The sequence below is a fragment of the Dama dama genome, chromosome 9 (genome assembly GCF_033118175.1).
Source record: "Dama dama isolate Ldn47 chromosome 9, ASM3311817v1, whole genome shotgun sequence".
Lineage (NCBI taxonomy): Eukaryota > Metazoa > Chordata > Mammalia > Artiodactyla > Cervidae > Dama > Dama dama.
In genome coordinates, this window is record NC_083689.1 from 52,110,891 (window position 1) to 52,133,151 (window position 22,261).

At 39.3% G+C, this 22,261-nt stretch overlaps 1 protein-coding gene across 9 annotated transcripts; it reads right to left on the reverse strand.

Annotated features, from left to right (window-relative positions):
- Window positions 1-1,070: 1,070 nt before the first annotated feature.
- BRD8 (bromodomain containing 8) lies at window positions 1,071-22,230 on the reverse strand. 9 transcript variants are annotated; one of them, XR_009694163.1, is made up of 23 exons: window positions 21,897-22,228; window positions 20,599-20,695; window positions 15,852-15,921; window positions 14,171-14,220; window positions 13,809-13,931; window positions 13,613-13,693; window positions 13,116-13,180; window positions 12,338-12,474; window positions 11,581-11,799; window positions 11,042-11,186; window positions 9,992-10,201; window positions 9,326-9,606; window positions 8,547-8,999; window positions 8,137-8,233; window positions 7,885-7,931; window positions 6,890-7,104; window positions 6,622-6,714; window positions 6,358-6,426; window positions 5,786-5,963; window positions 3,580-3,684; window positions 3,059-3,103; window positions 1,811-1,985; window positions 1,071-1,450 (listed from the first exon to the last, which is right to left on the reverse strand). XR_009694163.1 is itself a non-coding variant. In XM_061151379.1 (22 exons), the coding sequence occupies exons 1-22, from the start codon at window positions 21,913-21,915 to the stop codon at window positions 1,391-1,393; spliced, it is 2,859 nt and encodes a 952-aa protein (XP_061007362.1). In that variant the 5' UTR covers window positions 21,916-22,226; the 3' UTR covers window positions 1,071-1,390. The 9 variants fall into 9 exon arrangements, 5 of the variants coding, with proteins under 5 accessions (XP_061007362.1, XP_061007365.1, XP_061007364.1 ...); XR_009694164.1 differs by lacking the exon at window positions 15,852-15,921 and having other exon boundaries at window positions 21,897-22,230; XR_009694166.1 differs by lacking the exon at window positions 11,581-11,799 and having other exon boundaries at window positions 21,897-22,229.
- Window positions 22,231-22,261: the final 31 nt, after the last annotated feature.

Here is a 22,261-nt window from a genome sequence, read left to right on the forward strand (position 1 = left end):
ATGTTTGCATATCGCTTTGGGAATATACTGTAATTAGTTTTCTAACTCCTGGATTGACTGAACTTTCTATCACTCACAAAGATGTATATCTTCTATGTCCTTAGCATTCTAACCAGCTTTATATTTTTATTTAAGCCAAAGAAAGATCTATGATTTCCAATCATAAAGTTCATATCTTCCTCAAGAATGCTCAAAATACTAGATAATACCCTATTAATCTCCAACTCTTTTTAATAAAAAGTTTACAAATACTTCATTTCACTAATCTAATTTTTACTTAGCAACAAAAGTTGGAATAAACTCAGGTGATAAATTTGATAACTGAGTTAAATCTTCAAATAGTAATGTTATGAATTCTAAAATATACAAGAACCCTATACATAGAAATATATAGAAAGGAAATAACAATATACTATTCAAGAAATACCACCTACAGGACTTCCCTGGAGGCACAGTGGATAAAAATGCACCTGCCAGTGCAGGGGACACAGGTTTGATCCCTGAGTCCGGGAAGATCCCACATGCCATGGAGCAATTGAGTTTGTTCGCCACAACTACTGAGCCTGCGCTCTGGAACCCTCAAGCCACAATACTGAAGCCCGCACACCTAGAACAAGGCGAAGCCACCAAAATGAGAAGCCCCCACTCTCTGCAATTAGAGAAAACCCACACAAAGCAACAATGACCCAGTGCAGCTGAAACTAAATAAAAGAAATACCACCTGCAAAGATCGTCATAAATAGAACAAATGCTGAGGATAAAAATGGTATCTGTATTCATGCTTTACTCTTTAAACAATGCCATGAACAGAACACTGAAGACCTTAAGTTTTCCCAATCATTCAAGAAAAGCTGACTAAAACAGTCCTGACTGCATAATGCAATACTCTTAAATATTATAAACTCAATCTTGGTTACTTACATTCTCTGACCTGTAGTAGAACAGTTCATATTATAAGACCACTTTCCTGCTCTAACAATCTCATTCCACAAATTATTAAAGTTACCATGCAGAACAAATTGCAAGATTCACACACACACTCACATACTCTAAGAACACATCAAAGGCTAGAGTTTTCTTATCTTTCAGAGTTTATTGTGTACATACACATTTCACAGGTTTTTGTTTTTAAAGTCTGTACACTTCACAAGACAGTACAAACTAGCTACAATCTGCTAGCAAAACATCAGGACATTAACACAGCCCATGATTTTTGCCCTAAAACAGGCAATTGTGCTACTCCAACTCTCTGAGAGAGACTTTCCCAGCTTATATCATGTGGCCCAGGCACCTCCTCTTCTGTAACTTCAACTTCTGAAACTGGGCCACAAGCCCAAGCGTTATCTTTACTTCTGTTTCAGGTTCAGCTCAGTGCAGATACTCTGAGGCTTCACTTTTTCATCTTCATATCTGCTTCAATGGCACAGCGGCGCCCCCTGGTTCCCCCATCCTAGATGACAGGCAGATAAAGAAAGGGAGCGTGAATGAGTTACCTATGACGTAAGGGAGAAGGTGCAACAAGAATGCTGGGGATATGGTTTTAGGGGGAAAGAGCGGGGAGAATTAACAGAAAAATCCAGGGAATGAGGGGCATTTAATGGTCCTCCCACAGAGTGGGCTAAAAAGCACCTTCGAGTAGTGTGTGAGAAGAAATAACAGGACAGAGTAACTTGCTCCTGCCCTGGGGTCCCACAGAACGACTGAGTCATCCCACCCAGGCCCCAAACAATGTGCAAAGGAACAAGAAGAGTAAAAGATGGGTGTGAGAGCCAGAAAGGGCAGTGGATAGTGAGATTCTTGGCTAACATACCTGTCCAGCTGTTGATCCCTATAAGAAAGGCCTTTCCTGCAGACTGACCCTGGCACTAGTTCCCTAGCACCTCCTGAGTTGTTTTCCATGAGATCAGGACAATCAGAAAGCTTCTTTCCATCTGCTGCTCTCTCCCTGCAGCCCAGCTCCTTCCTCTTGTGCAATACTTTGCTGTCTTCAATAGATAAAAGATTCTATTAACCAGCCTTGCAACAACCAGTCAATTGCTTCAGGATACACAGTCACTGTTGCAGGCCAGTAAGAAAGAATGGAGACTACAGTGTTCTGTCTGTTGTACAGGCTGAGACCTGTAGATAAGATGAGCTAGTGAACTCTTTAGCTGGGCCAGGCCACTTTCACATTTCTAATATGCAAGGACTTCTTAGAGCTCATGAACACAAGTTGCCTCTGAGACAACATTAAGTATAAAAATAACACCCTTGCATTTGTATAACACTTTAATTTTTTTTCCAAGCCAGTTTCACACCTATTATTTCATTTTATCCTCACAACATCCCTGTGAGGTAGGCTGGACAGGTACCTCATTATATTATCTCCATCACACAGATGAGGAAAACAAGGCTCAAGGAGAAAATCCAGTGAGTTTTCAAATCAGATGGTTTTCTAGGCTGATATCCCTTCATTATATCATGAATTAGTGCCTCATAATGAACACAGTCAAAAGTTTGTTCAAATCAGAGAGGAAAAGAAAGAAGTCTTTAGGTTAGCTTTATTAAGCTTATCTCTAATTCCACCAGCCACTACTAAAGGTAGGGGTCATTGTTACTGAGATCTTTACCTTAAATTTTTCTGGATGTTTATGTATCGGGCATCACTCTTGCAATTTATTATTAGAGGAAAAGGAAAACAAACAAAAAAAACCCATGCGCAAAGTATCTTTTTAAATGCCAGTTAGCAGCTGCTGCTCTGAGCAATCTTCTATTTGTAAAAAAAGAACTGTCAAAAGGTGAAGTCAAGAAATGAGGAGCAGGTGCATCCTAGATCCTTACCAAGAATACCTCATTTCAGTTTAGTGAAGTCTTGAAACAGTCCCTACCCAACCCACACACACACACATGCAGAAAGACAGGAATGCAGAAGAGGCAGTTTCTTATTTGATGACTTGAATAAACAGAAGTTTGAGACATTGCCACAGTCTGCACATTGGATTTCCCTCTGCCACCCACCCCCAGCAAGAGCTGAAAATCTTTGTGGCAACACCACCCCTTGCAGCCATTCAATACTTACAAAGAGAGAGAGAAGGAAGGCAGGAGAGCCCATTGGGACACTGTCCTGTTAGAGGACAAACAAACACTGATCAGGTTCCACAGAAACTCTCAGCTGCAAGCACCCCAAACCTTAGGACAGAGACACAAGCACCACGCACACAAAGACAAAATTTTAAAACTCAAGAATAAGAGGAAAGAGATCCAAAAGCAATCTGGCCATTATGCCTCTGGATTAGGAACTGATGGTCCCCATATGCTACAAGCTAAGTCATTTCTCCCAACTTGTGAACACTCTTCCAGAGGAGATAATAATTCATTCACTCAGCTCACAATTTCTCCCATATGACTGAGTTTTTCAGTCACAGCAGGTTTCTTCAATGTCTGATGGGAGCAAACAACTACCATTTTAAGATCTTGATGTCTTTATACCACTGGAATGTAGAAGCCTGGCAGTACCAAGTAGTAACATAAGGTTCCTTGGATGCTTCAGACTTCTATCACTGGAACACTGGCACACATGCTCTTCCTTGGTCTCCTCACCTTCTCTGAAGCATCCTGTTTGCGGGTAGAATCTCTGCCTCGAAGACTTTTAGCACTGATCCCAGACTCAGAGGTTTGCATAATCAACTGTGTGGCCAGGAATTGCTGTAGGGAGAAGAAACAGAGTTGGCCCTAGAGACCTGATCCATCAAGGAAGAACGAAGACACCTGAGCTCTTTGTAAATAGGACTATGGTACCCTTCTGCAAACACCATGCAAATACATCTACTAATTAGAAGTTTAGCACATTAGGTTTTAATTCTTCTTGGGTATGATAAACAATCAGAAAATACCAAATGGCTCTAAGTTTTTGTTGTTGCTAGAATACAGCATCAAAATCTCTATGCTCTAACTGTATAAAACACGGAACTATACTCAGTTATCTTACAATAACCTATAATGGAAAAGAATTTGAAAAAGAACATATATATTAGGTTGGTGCAAACGTAATTGTGGTTTCAGACCATGAATTTTAAACCATTATAACCAGGCTCAAACATATCTTTATTGATCAAAATAGGAACCATTACAATCAACACATTTTTGCCAATGAGAAATAAAGTTTATTTCTGTAGTGTAAAAACTCGTGCTTTGGGATTCAACAAACTCTTGGAGAGCATTTTCTGCCTCCTACTGAATGTGGAAGCATCTTCCCTACAAAAAGTTGTTGAGATGCTTGAAGAAGTGGTAGTCAGTTGGCGAGAGGTCAGGAGAACACGGCAGATGAGGCAAAACTTCATAACCCAATTCGTTCAACTTCTGAAGTGGTGGTTGTGTGATTTGCAGTTGGGCATTGTCATGGATAAGAACTGGGCCCTTTCTATTGACCAATGCCGGTTGCAGGAGTTACAATTTTTGGTGCATCTCATCGATGTGCTGAGCATACTTCTCAGATGTAATGGTTTCACAGGGATTCAGAAAGCTGTAGTGGATTAGACCGGTAGCAGACCACTAAACAGTGACCATGACCGGATTTTGGTGCAAGTTCAGCTTTGAGAGGTGCTTTGGAGCTTCTTCTTAGTCCAGCCACTGAGCTGGTTGTCGCCTGCTGTTGGATAAAATCCATTTTTCGTTGCATGCCACAATCTGATCAAGAAATGGCCTGTTGTTGCGTAGAGTAAGAGAAGACAACACTTCAAAACGACTTTTTTGATTTGCAGTCAGCTCAGGAGGCACCCACTTATCAAGCTTTTTCACCTTTCTAATTTGCTTCAAATTCTGAACAACCATAGAATGGTCGATGTTGAGTTCTTTGGCAACTTCTCATATAGTTGTAAGAGAATCAGCTTCAATGATGGCTCTCAATTGATCATTATCAACTTTCAATGGCCAGCCACTAAGCTCATCTTCAAGGCTCTCATCTCCTTTGCAAAACTTCTTGAACCACCACTGCACTGTATGTTTGTTAGCAATTCTTGGGGCAAATGTGTTGTTGAGGTTGTATATTGTCTCTGCGTCTTATGACCTATTTTGAACTCGAGTAAGAAAATCGCTTGAATTTGCTTTTTGTCTAACATCATTTCCATAGTCTAAAATAAATATAAAACACACGGCAAGTAGTGTCATTAGCAAAAAACAAAAAGAAACGTGCATTAAAATGATGTATAACAAATCACATTTATTTAACAAATTTAAGAATGTATTCCAATATCAAATGGCAAAGTTCAATAATGCAAAACTGCAATTACTTTTGCACCAAACTAATATATATATATATATATAAAACTGAATCAATCTGCTGTCCACTTGAGACTAACACAACAGTGTAAATTAACTATACTTCAATTAAACTAGATGAACTGAAGCAACTTAAGTAATCACTAGGTACTAATCACTATCTCTCTGTAGAGACAGACAACATCCCTCTAAGTTCAATACCCAAAGGGTGCCTGGTAATGCAACTACATGATAGAAGTAGGTTCCCTGCAATGAAAAGGGCTGTCTACCATGTACAAACTTTATGTCACTTAAAAATATACATTCACCGTTTTATAAAAATTTTATTGATGTATGCCCAAGAAAGGTAGAATATTTCCTCACAACTCGTTTAGCAAACCAACATGAGAAAACCAACATAAATGCAGCGAGAAGAAAATTGTACTGTGTTCCTGATGGCTATTCCAAGTACAAATCCCAGCACCCCTTCCTAATATCAACACAAATCCTTCTCTTGAATAATTTAAAACACTCAGGATACTCAAAGTACCTGGATCTGCTCCAAAACATCTCGCTGCATTTCTACTGCCATATGATAGACATCGTGGTCTGAGCTATTATACATCACAGCATTCTGGAACATCAGCATAATATCACGCTGAAATTCAGCTGTGCTGCGGATCAGTCCGTTTTCAATGTTTTTCTTAATAGTTGACAAATCCATAGGCCTAAAAAACAGAGCAGGGGAAAAATGGGAGCAGAGAGGGAAAGAGGACTCAACAGGATCTTTGAATATATTATTACCACATACACTTCCTAATATATACTTTCAGTCCCAGCTGCCAAGACTCAAATATAAAGCCCTAAAATAAGTACTTAACCCCCAAACAAGTACTTAACATAAAAACAAAAAGTCAGTCCAATAAGTATTGAGAAAGGTAATAAAGGGGGTTAATTCTTTTTAGACTCAATGATCTAGTCAATGAAATAATTAGTTTAGTATTCCGTCATCCTTACATCAAATAAAATTTGCTTTAAATTTCCTGTCTATAGAAAAGTCCCCTAAGACTGGAAAGCTTACAATTCAGGCCCAGTTAGCAGGCTGAATGGGTCATGGCTTACCTCTGTACAATGCTGTGGTAGCCAGGTGCTATGTCATCTGTAACAGGCTGCAGGAAGACATTGGCATACCTGTCCAAAAAGAAGTTGGTGCCAATTACTGACTTTTCCTCCAAGAAGCACAAGTAATGGAATTTGATCTAAAGGGCTAAAGGTTTTAAGAGCCAATGCTACCAGTCATATATAAGCCTATTTAGACTTTTCTAGTTACCAACAATGAGGAAGAGCAGGAGAAAATGTTCCTATTAACTGGTAAAGCCCACTCACCTATGATTAGCTGCAGCTCTCCATACAAGCATGATGGCTTTCTTCCAGATTTTCTGTGCCTGAATAGCTTCCTGATCCTCACTACAGACAGAGCTGAAATAAAATAGGAGAATCCCACTTGGTATAAGTCCAAAAAAAAAGTTCTAACTATTTATCAAATGTTTGTTCAGGCCAAGAAAGTGAAAATGAAAAAGTAAGACTAAAAAGATCCTCTCCTACTTCTCACCTTCACTGCCTTGACCTCAAAGAAAAAATCACTAATACTCACAACTGTGAAGAAGCAGGGCTGCTGGGGATGGAGTCTGCCAGTGTGTGGGACTGCAGTGTAGCATTGTGAATGCTAAAGCCATCGTCACTCTCACTCACAGGGGGTTCGTTATCCATTTCTGACAAATAGCCTTCTCCTTGATCTTCTTCCTTAGGCTCCTCTAGGCTCGCCGCTTCACTGACTCCATCTTCCTCCTCATCCTCACCTGGGGCATCCTTAGACATAGTGTGTTCCAGTCAACAAATTGAAAGGAGAACAAAACTATCTAGCAAAGCACATTAAACATGATCTGTCTTTTGGGTTAGATCAGTTCTAGAAAATGGCCTCACACTATTTCCTGACTGAGCCCTCTATCACTTATACTACCATCTACTTACAGATACTGATTGATCAAGTAATTTAGAACCTGGACAAAGAATAAGACCCAGGATCTTTTTAAAAGGAAGGAAAAAAAAAAGCTACTTACTTAAGACTAAGCTAAGAGGCGTTCCTTCTTTCCCCTTGCTCTTGAGAGGAACTCTGACCCTGGGTACAAATTATCAAAAATAGTTTTTATTTTGTGTCTTATCTGATGGAGCAAGCTCACATCGCATTACTTTAAGTCTGTTTGTTACTACTGCTTTAGTAATTCTAAAAAGAAAACTTTGGATGACTTTCTCTACATAGTAATAATTAATAATCTGATTTCCTATATGCTCTCCCTGGCTCTGTTATCACTACTCACTTCAAATCTTCTGAATGTATCAAAGCTTCTCTGTGCATTATATGCAAAGAAGGGTCTGTGTGATAGCCATAAACTCTTTCAGATAGGAAGCACATGTTGCCACAGTATTCCTACTATGCCTAACTGTCCACTGCAGCTTTTCCCCATGCAACTCCTTAACCAGTCTCATCTCAGAGAATAAAGACGTGAATTTACTGAAATTCATTAAAAAGGTAGTGCTATAGGGAAATCTAGTCACACAGCAAGAGGAATAAAGAAAAGTCTGAAATACCTTTATCTGGCTTCCAAAAATAGTCCCTGATTCTTCTTTCAATGAGTCTGCAGAGGAGAGAAAGACTACCTGAAGATTTTTCCACCTTAGCCCTCCCCTTCCTATGGACAATAATCCCCTGCAGCTCTCCTTTCCATGCTGACCTACTCTATCTCCTCTACTTGCCCACAACCCACAATCCCTCAGAAGCCAAAGCAAATGATTTAAAGTTAGTTACAGAGTACATATTTCCTGGCTTTATTATTTATTTACCTGACATTTCAAACTTGTGCTGAGTCTCTGCCTCTAACGGATCTTCAATGGGATTTGAGACAACATGTGATGGAGACAACATGCTTTCAGGGGATGCCTGAAGACCAAAAAAGAACAAGTACCTTAAGTCCTGGTAAATCGCTATAGCTTCTACTTTATTCTTCAATGATAATAAAACTATACAAGAAATTCTAAGTCTTATCCATGAAATATGATTCTAATGGTCACCTTAAAAGGAACAGGGTTAAGTAAATATATACAGCACTGATCATACCTATGGGCTTTGGACACCAACATGTCAAAACTCAGGAATACCACAGGAAAACCAAAGGCCCAAACTGTCACTTCTTACATAAAGTATAACCCTCTACCCTCTCCCAACCCCCTGCCAAGCCCCTGGTCTTAAATACCTCTGTCTTCACTGCTGTAAGTGGAATCTCATCACCTTTCCTACTGGAAACATCTGCTTCAGTAATTTCTCCCGTTGCTATACTTCTGGGTTCCTCGTCTAAGTCCTGACTCCTGAGTTCTGGTGGCTCCATATTTGTGGTTGGAACAACTCCAGATACGATTTCAGCCCCTGAAATGCCTTGCTCTGGTTCTGCAGGTTCCATTTTGATCTCAACACTGGGCTCCCTGATGTCCACCAGTTCATGGATTCCTTTGCTTTCTGTGTCTTCAAAGTCCAGCCTCTCTTGCTTGACTGTCATCTCTGGTGCAGGGAGAGGTACTGGCTTATCCCGTTCCTGCTGGATAGAGTGCTCCCAGGGGCCAGGCAGTGACTGGGGATCATCATTCTCTTCACAGAATGACAGTGCTGCTTCCACTGCTGCCACATCCAGCACTTCGGGATGATCATCTACCTGTCCCATAATACATACACTGTTGAAGTCAGAAAAAGAAGCCCAAGTCCCTCAATTCATTAGCACCCAATGAGATGGCCTGAATCTGAGCTTCTCTCTCCATCTCCTCCAGGTAGAAGAAGCAACCAATGTACAGGTACCTGTCTGGTGCAAACCAGTAGGTTGGGCAGATGACTAGTATGTCAGCATCAAAGGGCTTTGGGACTACAGAGATGGAGATGGGAAGAAGCAGGAGAGCTGTTTATGTAATTCTTACTGCAAGAAGCTTAGAGAGACGTCTATGTAGAACCCATGAGACATTCCTTGGGGCTTTGCTGAATAGTTACCTTGTCCTCAATGATGGCAATGATGTCCCCAACAGTCTCAAAATCCAGCTCTTCACCTGTGTAAGACACCGCAATATCCATCTTCTCAGCCAGATCTAAATCTTCCTTCCCATCAATGCTGGGAGCCTTTGATCCTCCAGGGGCCTCTGCTACCCCTGATCGGAAACACTCTTCTTTGATAGAATTGATGATCATGGAGATTTCACTGCTATCCATGGAAACAGTCACAGTATGTGGATCCCCCACAGCCTCCATGGGAACACAGGTGTCAGGCTGACTCACTGAATAACAGGAAAGGAAAACCATCTCAGAAGCTTGTTACCAACTGTTCAACTGGAGATCACAGCAAAGTTTAGACAGATGTCAAGTACCCATACACTTAAGCTCAGTAGAAGTTATCTTACATCTGCCTATGTTTTCTTCTCCTCAGTTTTATCTAGAAAGGTGAGAACACATTCTCAAGCCCACTTGTATGTGTACACTTAGTCCTTTTCACCAATAAATAAATGCCACCCACTTCTTCTCATATCCTTGTTTTTGTAAGGATAAAGATAGTACATATCTACAGAGAACAGAAGCTAATGCTCTTGGTCACCTTTCTCTAAATGAAGCTCAGAATGAAATTTTGGATCTAGCTGCTGCTCAGGGCGTGGGTCAAGGACGCACCTGGAGCTACACTCTCAGGAGTGGAGACAGCCGGAGCAGAGGATGGTGCTGGCAGCGCAGGCATCATGACAATGGTAGCCTGGGATACAGATTCTACAGGGGGTGCCACAAGTTTAACTGGAGGTTCACTGGCAACAGTAGTGAAGGAAGCAAGAGGTGTGGTGAACTGTGTAGGACCAGCTTCTAAAAGCCGGGAAAGAGTGGGAGTACCTAACAGACAAAGAGGCACACAAACGAGGTAAGAAGAAAGCACATGAACAAAAAGCAAATAATAGCCACTTTAAGACTCAACCAAGAAAATTTTTAGTCTCAAAGGATGAAAGCAACTCCTCTGTTAAATAAGTTCATTATCTATATCCTTACTTTTCCAAATCTTACTTAAGATCTTCTGCCAAGTTTGGAATTACTCAAAGCACTAGAATTCACAACTCATATGAAAAATGAGGAGCAATTTAAAAACAAACAAAAACAGTATGAGTAAATCTGTCACTTCCACTGAAGTTAAGCATGCTATAAACCACTCAAATGTAACATCACTCAAACACCAAAATCTAATGTTTGGCATTTTATAAAACTCTTTTTTGCTTTACATTTTCTGCCTCATTTAATTATTACTACATCCTTGAGAAGTATGTATATTGCAACTTACAAAAGAGAAAATTGAGACTCAAGAGTTAAAGTTATCTATCCAAAGTCACAAACTCAGGGCATAGCAGGCCTGAAACTCATTAAGTCTAGCATTTTAGTTCCAAATCTTGTTTCCCTATACTATAGTCTCAGGTATCACCCTTCTGTGATCTTGCACCTTGACCATTAAGTTCACTATTCCTAATACAACCTATACCATGTTCATCTAAGATATTCCATATTTTGAAGATGAAATGGATTTATAATTTTGAGCTCCAAGTGGCTTAAGAGGTAATGCAGCTCCAAGGTTGGGCTTTAAATCTAGGATTCACAGCTGCATAACAAAGGCTAGAAACCAAGGGCAATCAATGCCATGTTCAACATTGCTAAAACAAAGTAGATAACGGAAAAGTAGTGACTTACCTGAGGCAGCAGGGGAGGCTGCAACAGTGCTGGGTGTTTGCTGCATCTCCCCACCATGTATCATGGGAAGGACCCCGCCTACCTCCAGGAGGACACCTGTACTGTTCAGGTGGCCAGAAGCCACAGCCATTTCACTCTCATTGACCTACCAGGGAAGAACAGAGGTGAAGGCTACACTCAAGCTTTCCTTTACTACCACTTCCCAAAAAAAGCTCCAGCAGTTGGCCAAACTTCATGAAACTAAAAGTTAATATCCAAAGAAAATAATTGCAGACCCAGGGGAAACTCTGATTTTCAAATCTTATGGATAAGAGTTCTCTGGAGAAGAGAACCAAAATAATTATGGTTTCAGATACCTCAGGACCCAAGGATACTATCAACTACTTGTTTTGTTTTTAAATTAACATTTAACTAGGAGATCTCTTCCTCTTTTGAACTTTTTTTCCATGTATATTTTAGGTTATATTTTAGGTCCCGGGCACTCCCTTCCAAGTTACTAAATCACCACAGCTCTCAAACACCCACAGAAGTCTCCATACCAGTCTGGGGCTAGTAGGCAGGAGGCTGCCCTTCTTCAAGAGCTCTGACAGCAGAGGGGAAGGGGGTGGAGTTGCTTTCTGTCCAAGCATCTTTTTCTGGGGTGAATCATCTGTTACTGGGGTCATGGGGGCTTCTAAGGGTGCAGAGCCTGGAGGAAGGGTGTCAGGAATTCCAGGAAACGAGGTGACTGGGGTACTCGGCAAAGTCCCAGGGGTTACCTAAGAGACAACAGAGAACCTTTATCTGACTTCTCAAACTCAGGAAGGTTCCCTACTAATCTGGATGGGTTAGTGTATCGAACTATTACTTTATTAGTCCTGAGTGGAACTGCCTAGAAACCCTCAACCCCTCTTGCTCTTAATCACACCTTTCTCCCCCCCAAATTTTTCTCTTCCACCCACTCAAACCCAAAGTGACTCAATGTTTCCACCCAACTTGCCTTTTTATAAACTCCTTACCCACTACCAATATTGTATTTACAAATAAGTCATCCTATATTTCAGCAAGAATTTCATAAGACCAGTACACTTACAAGTAATTCCTTAACTTAGTCTTTTACCTATTTCTAAAAATGCTTCAAAAGGCTCAGTGTTTTTAGGTCCATTCTTATCCTAAAGCACAGAACATGATGAGTCTTCAGCATTCAGACCAAGAGGGGAACTTGTCTCTAAGCCAAAAGTGGTTTCCTCATTACTCAGCTCTCAGCTGGCTTATTGCCCCTTGCTGATCAATTCCTGTGGATGGAAATGTACTCACCCCAGAGGTGGCCTCTTCCATAGTGGTTGCAGTCAAGTCCGCAAGTGGATAATCACCTCCAGGGGAGGCAGAATCTATAGGAGAGCGGACCATCACAGTAGGTAACCTCCGAGGGGGTGTTTTTACTGCTTGACGGGCTAGAACATAAAAAAGAATGATTTCTGTCTCAAGATTAAAAAAATAAAACTAGACTCTACTCTGCTATTATACAACAAAAGACAAATAGAGATGTTGTATTACTAAAGCAGTGTTAAGAATATGGATTAGAAAGCTTTCTTTGCAAGTTTTTGGCCTAATTTTTCCTATGAGCAAATTCGTATACCCCAAAGTTTCCTACAGTAGGAAAGTAGTTTAAACATCCCTCAGTATCCTCTACAACAACTTGAGATTCTGCTTTAAACAAGGAAAGACCTTATTGGTTCAGAGCATGTATTCCTAGAGTTATAAATGCTTAAGTTCCTCCCCTTATCCAGTGACTGAGCTATTCTCAATCCTCTTACAGAATCTGACTTCTAAAACCTTGTTTATGTTCAGTAGGTTATTATCAGGTTTTTGTACTTAAAAGAACACAAGGTCTAGTGAGATCTGAATAGAGCTCACTTTCTAAGAGCTTCTTCCTGGACACAAAGGGACACTTTTATTCTGATGAAAGAGAAGATGACAGAGGAAAGTGTGCAAGTAAATTGGAATTAGTGGATTCTGTGTTAACAAGTATTTTTCGACTGCCATCAACATGAAGTAATGTACAGTCAACTGCTAATCATTAGGTTCACCTTACCCTGATATGCCGCATCTGTAGCCTTCCTCTTTACTTCAGCCTCCTCTTCCTCCAATTTCTTTTTCCTAAAGAGAAAATTAAGGGTTAGGTCCTAGCTGACTCTAGCTCCTCCACAGGTCATAGTGCCCTCACAAGGAAATTTTTTTTTGCCAGGCTAGCTCTTTTTAGAGGAAAAGCCTAAAAAAAAAAAAAAACCCCAAAAAAACCTACAAACTTTATCAGCAAAATACTACCTAACTACCAGTTCTTTACCCCGGCAAACTAGAGCCACTTTTAAGTTAGAACTAAGTTATGTTCTCACAGTGAAATGTTCTATCACATTACCTTCTAAGACTCACCACCCCCTCCCAGCTTCCAGGCCACTCTGTAGCTGTCCCTTTCCAAAAATCTCTCAAGTCTAAAAGGGTGGCAGATGTAGGAAATAAGCCAGATTACTTAAGGAGTAAAAAGGGCAAAAAGAGAAGAAGGAGTATAGATGGAAAAATAATATAACCCACATCGCAATGTCATTGCAAAGTTCATCCAGCCTGCTGTCCATGTGCCCAGCTTGAATTAGCTCTGCATCTCTTTTCAGTCGTCTGTAGGATGAGAGGGGGGTAGACTAGGTTTTTTAATCTATTTAAAAATTTCTGACTAGAGTAAGTTAGCCCCACTTGTCTCTCCCAACCATTTTGCATTATCTCTGATAAGTACCTATATTTTTCCTGGGTTTCTTTTATCACTTTCTTTAGTTCCTCAACTCGCTCAGCAGTCAGTTTCCGAACAATGACATCTTCAACAGTTTCTACCACTTCTCCCTTTTCACCCCGTTTCCGTCTATGGAAAATTTAAAAAAAAACAAACACACACAGACTTAAATAAGAACATTATTTCTAGTCTCACCTGCTTTCTTTGAGGCTTCTCCACCACCTAACCAAAGATTTTTACTATAGTATTTTTACAATTTTACCATACCATAATATAAATAACTTTTTTTTTAAAAAAAAAAAGCAGACTTCTACAGTAAATATTCTTCACCAAAGAGATCTGGTTCAAATGCCTGGCTCTGTACTCACTTTGGAGTCTCAGTGGTCTCTAGAAGCTCTGAGTACTGGGAAGCACAATGCTGTGAAAAAAAGTGAAAACATGATGACCAAGCCTAAAAATGGACGACTTTTAAAAATTTCAACATATTACACTAAGGTTTAGACAGGAGAGCTATGTTTAAGGTATGAGTAGCTTCCAGGAGAACAAATTACTTTGCAATCAAATCAGTTCAAAATAATCAATACCATACTACAAATATGTATTTGTATAATACATAATATAAATTCTGGCATGGAATTTGTGTATCTGGGGGAGAGACAAGCTAACAGCCAATATTTATATCTAATATCTACTGAGTAGTTACCATATACATGGCACTGTGCTAAATGTTTTCTAGGTATTATCTCAACAAAATCTTTTAAACAAGCTTGAATCAACTTTTACCTCTATTCTACAAATCAGAAAACTAAGGATCATGGTTCAAAGTTTTAAGTAAAATCATATTAAACCCAGATCTATCTAATGTACAAGACTGGGCTTTTCATTTTTTCACTCTTATGCTACACTGAAAAGGACAATTTGTAATAGTGTGAGCATACATGGATGGATTGGCAAATACTGAGTAAAAGGAAAAGTATTCTCAACTACTCTTCATGGTTCAAAAGCCTTGTGATTTAAAAGGGCAGGACCTGGTCACGGTGGTCAAAAAGATCATCACAAAAAGTTTACAAATAATAAATGTTGGAGAGGGTATGGAGAAAAGAGAACCCTTTAACACTACTGTTGGAAATGTAAATATAGAAAACAGTACAGAAGTTCCACAAAATATAAAAAATAGAACTATCATGTGATCCAGTAATTCCACTCTGGGGCATGTATCTGGACGAAACTATAATTTGAAAATATATATGCACCTCTATGTTCATAGTAGCACTATTTACAGCAGTCAAGACGTGAAGACAACCTAAATGTTCATTGACAGATGCATGGCTAAAGAAAATGACGTACGTGTGTGTGTGTGTGTGTGTGTATATGCACATAATGGAATATTACTCAGTCATAAAAAAGAATGAAATAATGCCATTTGCAGCAACAAGGACAGAATCAGAGATCATACTAAGCAAAATAAGTCAGAAAGAGAAAGACAAATACCATATGATATCATTTATATGTAGACTCTAAACTACAATACAAACGAACATATGTATGAAACAGAAACAGAAACAGATTTCCAGATACAGAGAACAGACTTGTGGTTATCAGGGGGAGGGTACGGAGGGGAGAAATTAACACATTGTAAATCAAACTATACTTCAATAAAATTAAAAAAAGAAACAAACGTAAGAACAAATAAATAGCAAGATGTTGCTGTCATTTAGTTACCAGGTTGTGTCAAACTCTTTTGCGACCTGATGAACTGTAGCCCGTCCAGGCTCCTCTGTCCATGGGATTTCCCAGGCAAGAATACTGGAGAGGGTTGCCATTTCCTTCTCCAGGGGTCTTCCCGACCGGGGGTCCAACCCATATCTCCTACATTGGCAGGAGGATTCTTTACCGCAGAGCAACCAGGGAAGCCCAAATGAGCAAGATACTTAAAGATAAGAAAATGGGGGTGGTGGAAGGGTGGGGGCGGGGGCGGGCAGGACATGGAAGGGAACCCACTTTACATCTCAAAAAGTGCTCTAAAAGAACATGTACTTGGGAACTTACTTTTTGAGAGAACCAGTCTGGAGGGCGGCCAGGTTCTGCAAAGGGCTTGATTGCTCTGCTAACTGATACCCTACAAAATGAGAAAAGCATCACACACTAAATTGAAAAAAAAAAAAAAAAGAAAGAGAGAGAGAAGGTATACATCCACGGTTCGAGGTTTAGAGTACAAAATCTGGGGGAAAATACTGCTGCTGGGAAACATTCTGGAATACATGACTATGGCAAAGGACACAGCTACTGAAAAGTCATTTTGGAGGGAAAGCATCCCTGATAAACAGTTTCCCTACATGATGTATTTCCTGAGTGAAGTGAAGGTATTAGGACCTACACTAAGTTATCATTTCTGTTCATTTGGGAAATTTCTTCTTTGGTTCTTTTAGAAAATACCTGTCTTTTGAGAAGCAATATTCCAGACTCCCAAAAGTTATCTTTTGATCTACTAATTCAGTTCTTAAGAACGTAATATAAGAAAATAATTTCACAAAAGCAGCACCAGGAAGAAGGCATGGACATCCCCCCCCCAATAACCACAAGCGTGCTGATCAGATTGATGAACAGTTAGGTTTTTCCTAAGTCCTGTAACAGCACATTTAACTTATGGAACTTTCCCTCAAGAAAATATTAAACCCATAAAATAACTATGAAATATATGTGGTGATACAGAACATATTTATAACAATATTTACTGAAAAAAAGACAATTTTCTGCTACGATGCACTTATATGATCTTTTAAAAAGCTAAGAGAAAAAAAAAAAATGAAAAGCTAAGAGATATAAAGAAAAAGGAAAAGGCGAAAATGAAAACAGACTGAAATGGCTTGAAGCAAGAATGTGAAGGGGCTTCAACGGTGTCTATTTCTTTAAAAAGATCTGAAGGAAACATGACAAAACATTAGGATTTGTTAAATCCAAGTACCAGATACATGGGCAGTTTTTATTATTCTGCCTACTTCTCTATGAGGTTGAAGTATCTCACAACTTTAAAAAGAAAACTTTTAAACTCTGTGTTGGGATGATGGTTTCACAGAGTTCTTTTATAAAAAAATTCACTTTAACATTGTTATGTAGACAGCTATCAGCAAAAAATAAAGTTTGATCCATAACAAACTTTCTTTAAATCAAGAAAAGCCTCCAAATCAAGATTTAAATATTTTTTTAAACGTACACAAAAGTACTGGGAGAAAAAAAAGGAAAAGTATTTTATAACCTTGGACTAGGGAAGAACTTTCTAATTCAGTCACAAAATCCAGGAGCTATAAGAGAAAATTTTTAATAAATAAACTATATTTTAAGACCCTTAATGTAAAAATACTACATCAAATAAAGCCAAATAGCACACCAGTTTTTAAAAAATGTACCCCAAGATGTGGATAAATGACTAATCTCCCTAATATACAAGGAGCCACCTTCACCCTCCCCACCCCACCAGTAAAATTAAAGAGAAAGACTAATAGTCAAATAGAAAAAGTGGAAGACAGTTTACAGAAAAGGAAATACAGGTGGCCTTTTTAACAGAAGATATTTAACTTCACTCATCATAGGACAGATGCAAGTGAAAGATACGAGAACTATTTCAAAGTTTTGATCTTATACTGTCAATGATCAAAAATACCTAACAACACATTCTATGAGCCAAGGCATAGAAAAACAGGTATGACATATCACCAATGGGAGTATAAACTGAAACAAATCTCTGAGTAGGGCAATTGAAATGCTTAACAAATTTTTTTTAACTTACATGTTCTTTGAATCAATAATTCTACTTTCAGTTTGTCTAAGATACAAATCCACACATAACTATACAATGCTATATTTCTATTAGCATATGTCCATCAACAGAGTTCTCGTTAAATAATGGTATATCCATAATACAGTATCATGCAGCTGTTTCAAAAAGAGCTAGATATTCATATAAGGATGTACAATGATCTATAAGGTATAATACTAAGTAGAAGGGAAAAAAAAGGCAGCAGTGCCAAAGTAAAGTAAAATGTGCATAGTGAATAACCAATTGTATTTATTTTGAGAAAGATCTTTATTTTATTTGCTTTACATAGCAGTAAAAATTACATGTTATACATTGCATGGGTGCATGAGTGCTCAGTTGTGTCCAACTCCTTGAGACCCCATGGACTGTAGCTCATTAGGCTCCTCCATCCATGTAATTTTCCAGGCAAGAATACTGGAGAGGGTAGCCATTTCCTACTCCAGGGCCACTTGTGTTTAAAGAGGAGAGAAAAGGTGGTCCAATAGTTAAGAATCTGTCTGCAAATTCAAAGGACACAGGTTCAATTCCCACTCTGCAAAGATTCCACATGTCATGGGGCAAAGAAGGCCCTGCCTTCAGAGCCCAGACTGCAACAAGAGAAGTCACCACAACGCACACTGCAAGGAAGAGTAGCCTCTGCTCGCAGCAACTAGAGAAAGCCCGGGCACAGCAACTAAGACCCAGCGCAGCCAAAAATAAATAAAGTATTTTTTTAAAAAGGAGAGGGAAAAAGAAAATATTTATTTGTTCAAGTATAAAATTTAATGGCAGAGAAACACACAAGGAACTGCTAATCCTGGGAGATAAGATACAGACAAGTACCATTTTGAATTTTGAACTTTATGTCTTAAGAACCTCCTCAAAACATAAATACAATTTAAAATTTCAAACTTTTACTTAGTGTTCTTAAACTTTTTAAAGAAAAATGTAATAAAATATACATATTGGATTCTGTTTCAATCCAGTTTACCTGATTTTTGTATAAAAATGAGTTCAGTTTATATTTGAGTTATATTTAAGTTCAATCTGAGATTCGTCAAATTACCATGCTTTGTTTTGTCGGGGTTTATCAGCTCAAGAATAGCTGCTACCTAGAGTATTCCTCTTTGAAAAGTTATTTGAGAAATACATAGAATTGTAGAAGTGTTACATGTGATCAATACTGGTGCTTTCGTAAACTCATTTGAATGGTTATAGTAGAGATAAACCCTACAAATGCAAATGTTTATTAAGCAATTTGAACACTTAAGAAAATTAAAAGGTATCTTTAGATACTGAGAGAAAAAAAGGGGAGGAGGGTGGAGAACAAATGTTAAAAATGAGAGTATGTCCTGGTAGACAAAAAGATTGGAAAACACACACAGTCCTACTTCCTTGTACTTAAAAGAAATATTCAATGCCAAGACAAATTCTACAGGGAAAGAATGATCTTTTCAACAAATACTGAATTCTGGGATAGCTGCGTACCTACACGCAAAAGGGTATCCTGCCTTACAATCTACACAAAAATCGGCTCAAAATTGATCAAAGACCTAAATGTGGAGAGTTAAAAGCTCTTTGAATAAAATATAGATGTAAACAGTTTCTTAGCTATGACACCAAAAGCACAAGCAACAGAAGAAAAAAATAAACGTATCAAAACTAAAAACGTCTGTGCTATAGACAATATTGAGAGATGTCAACCAAAGAAAGACAATACACAAAACAGGTGAAATGTTTACAAACAATTTGTCTAACAAGGGATTTGTGACCAGAATATATAAAGAATTCTTGAAACTCAATATAAAAATAATCCAAGAGATCTGAGCAGACATTTCTACAAAAAAAGACACACAAATGACTAAAAAGAACATGAAAAGATGCTCACCAACAATGGTCATCAGAGAAAGACAAATTAAAACCACAATACGATACCATTTCACACTCCCAAGTATAGCTATAATCAAAAAGACTAAATGTTTGCCAAGAATGCAGAAAAACTGGGTCCCTACTTATTGCTGGTAGGAATGTAAAACGGTGAGGCCACTTTTTAGTTTGAAAACAGTTACTCAAAAAGGTAAATATAAGAATTATAATATGATCCATTGAGAGTCCCTTGGACTGCAAGGAGATCCAACCAGTCCATCCTAAAGGAAATCAGTCCTGAATATTCATTGGAAGGACTGATGCTGAAACTGAAACTCCAATATTTTGGCCACCTGATGTGAAGAGGTGACTCGTTTGAAAAAGACCTAATGCTGGGAAAGATTGAAGGCAGGAGGAGAACTGAACTATGATCCAGCAATTCCACTATTTCAAGAGAAATGAAAACATGCCTGCACAAAATCTTGTACACAAATGTCCACAGCAGCATTAATTATAATATTCAGAAAAGTAAAAACCACCCAAATGTTCATCAACAAATGAACAAAATGTGGTAAACCCATACAAGGAACTACAATTTCATCAAAACAAAGAATAAAGTACGGATACATACGTCAGCATGAACCTTGGAAGCATTATGCTAAGTGAAAGCCAGCCCCAGAGTACCACAAAGTATATGATTCCATCTATATGACATGATCAGAATAAGCTATAGAGAGACAGAAAGTAGATGAGTGTTTGGTGAGGGAGGCAGAAATGTTAGATAGGTAAAGAGATTTGTAGAGTGATTGCTTAAGGGGTAAGATGTTTCTTTCAATTGTATTTAAAATGTAAAATTAGACTCTAGTGTTTGTCCTATTACAGATATACATTAAATTCTGTGAATTTAATAAATTATATTAATAAGTTTTAATAATTTTAATAAATTAAATTCTGTGAATATACTGGGAATTCTGTGAATATAATTTTATGATATGTGAACTGCATCTCAAGAAGGCTGCTAAACAAATACTGCTTAAAGGTTAACTACTAGAATCCACCGGTATTTACATGAAGAAAAAAAAAAAAACCAACGGTTTCTAATACCCAAGGACGCAGACATCCTAGATACCTTACCAATTTTGATCTCCACTCCTCATGACAGAAGAGGCTAAACACAGCTTCTCTCGGATGGACCATGGCTCTGTAGGGCCAGTACTCAACAGCTTATGTTCTGAAAGGAAAGAAGATTTAGAGACAACCACTGAGACACTAACTCTAAGCCCCAAAGGGAGGATTAAAAGTCTAATACAAAAATGTCCTAACCTGTAAGGACAAAGTGAGCCACTATCACCAAATCTTGATTTTCACCTCTCTAGTAAACACCACCACTAGGATGGTGCCTATTCATTGCATGAGAACTGCACTTGATTATCTAGGAAAACATTTTTCTTTAAATGCCCTGGCTACTCTACCATTTAAAAAAAAAAAAAGTCAAGTTAATTTAGGGCAGTTCTTCCAAAAAACCCAGTTTTAAGAACGCTTTATTCCAGGAACTTCCCTGGTGGTCCAGTGGTTAAGTCTGTCTTTTCACTAGAAGGGACGTGGGTTCCATGATCCTGCCTACCACCAACCTCCCCGCCCCGCCCTGGCCAAAAAAAAAAAAAAGAATGCTTTATTCCAAAGTGGACCCCAGGCCTTATTTCCCAGGATTCCGAGCGGCCAACCCCCACCCCCACCCCCACTGCCCCGCCTCCTTCTTAGCATAAACTTGTTTACTTCTCTGTTACACCCATTCCCCTCAAGCTGTTAGGCCTCAAAGATCTTCTCAGTCCCTGAAACGGGGGAAAATGGCTGAGATACACGAAATGCGTTTTTTCCCTAGTGGCAGAAAAAGCTCACGATTAACATGCCCCACTTCTCTGTGAGTACAGGCCTCAAAAAGGTTCGTCAAAAAATGACTCCTTGGGACCCCGGCCATTCCACATGGCTCACAGTATCTCTGTCCGCACGCCGGAGCCTCTAAGGCACCTTTTCCCCCCTCTCACCCCGCAGAGCTGACAAACATACAAGAATTCTCTTGGGCTGCTTCTCTTAAAGCTCCGCCGCCTTGCACACCACAACTAGACAGGAGCACTCCTCGCGGCAACTAGAGAATAGTCCACGGGAAGAGACGAAGACCCAGCGCAGCCAATAAATAAAGTAAAAATTTACAAACAAAAAAAGTCCGCGGCCTTACTAAAAATGTAAGACTTCACGCTTCTGGGGCCTCAACCCCCAACCACTGGCCTTAACAGCGCCGCTCGAGCCCAAGTCTCTGACGGCTGTGGGTTCTCAGGTAAATCATTGCTTCTACTCCCTGAGAGTGTGACAAATCTGTTGCCTGGCCTTGGTTCTACAAACACCTTCCACGCAAGAGCAAGGCGAATACTTACTGCCCGTTCCCGTCGCCATCTTGGCCCCGATGTCTCCAACCCCCGAAGGAAGATTTCTGGCAGAATTGAAGCCCAAGGAACTCTGGGAAATAGAGTTCCAGCGTTTATTCGCGGTGCGTCCTGGGAAATGTAGTCCCCTCTCCCTACCCTAGGATGAACTAGCGCCCAAAATCAGGTGTTCTTGTGAGTTCCTGGGAAGGAATGTGCGAAAGAACAGAGAATGGTGGCTGAAGCCTTACGATTTCCTTCAGGCTTCTTAGAAAATAAATGCCTAGGATTCAAGAAAAACTGATAAACCGAAGTTCCAGTTGACTCAGCTCCAAAATCCGACAGTTGGTAACCCGTCCCACATTTTAGCAGAGAGG

Excerpts from the sequence above, each read along its gene's own strand:
- BRD8 (XM_061151379.1), bottom strand. Across the intron at positions 13,932-14,170 it reads GAGACCACTGAGACTCCAAA|ACGGAAACGGGGTGAAAAGG; the intron begins GTGAGTACAGAG and ends AATTTTCCATAG. Across the intron at positions 8,234-8,546 it reads TTACAGCAGTGAAGACAGAG|GCATCCCCTGAAAGCATGTT; the intron begins GTATTTAAGACC and ends TTTGGTCTTCAG.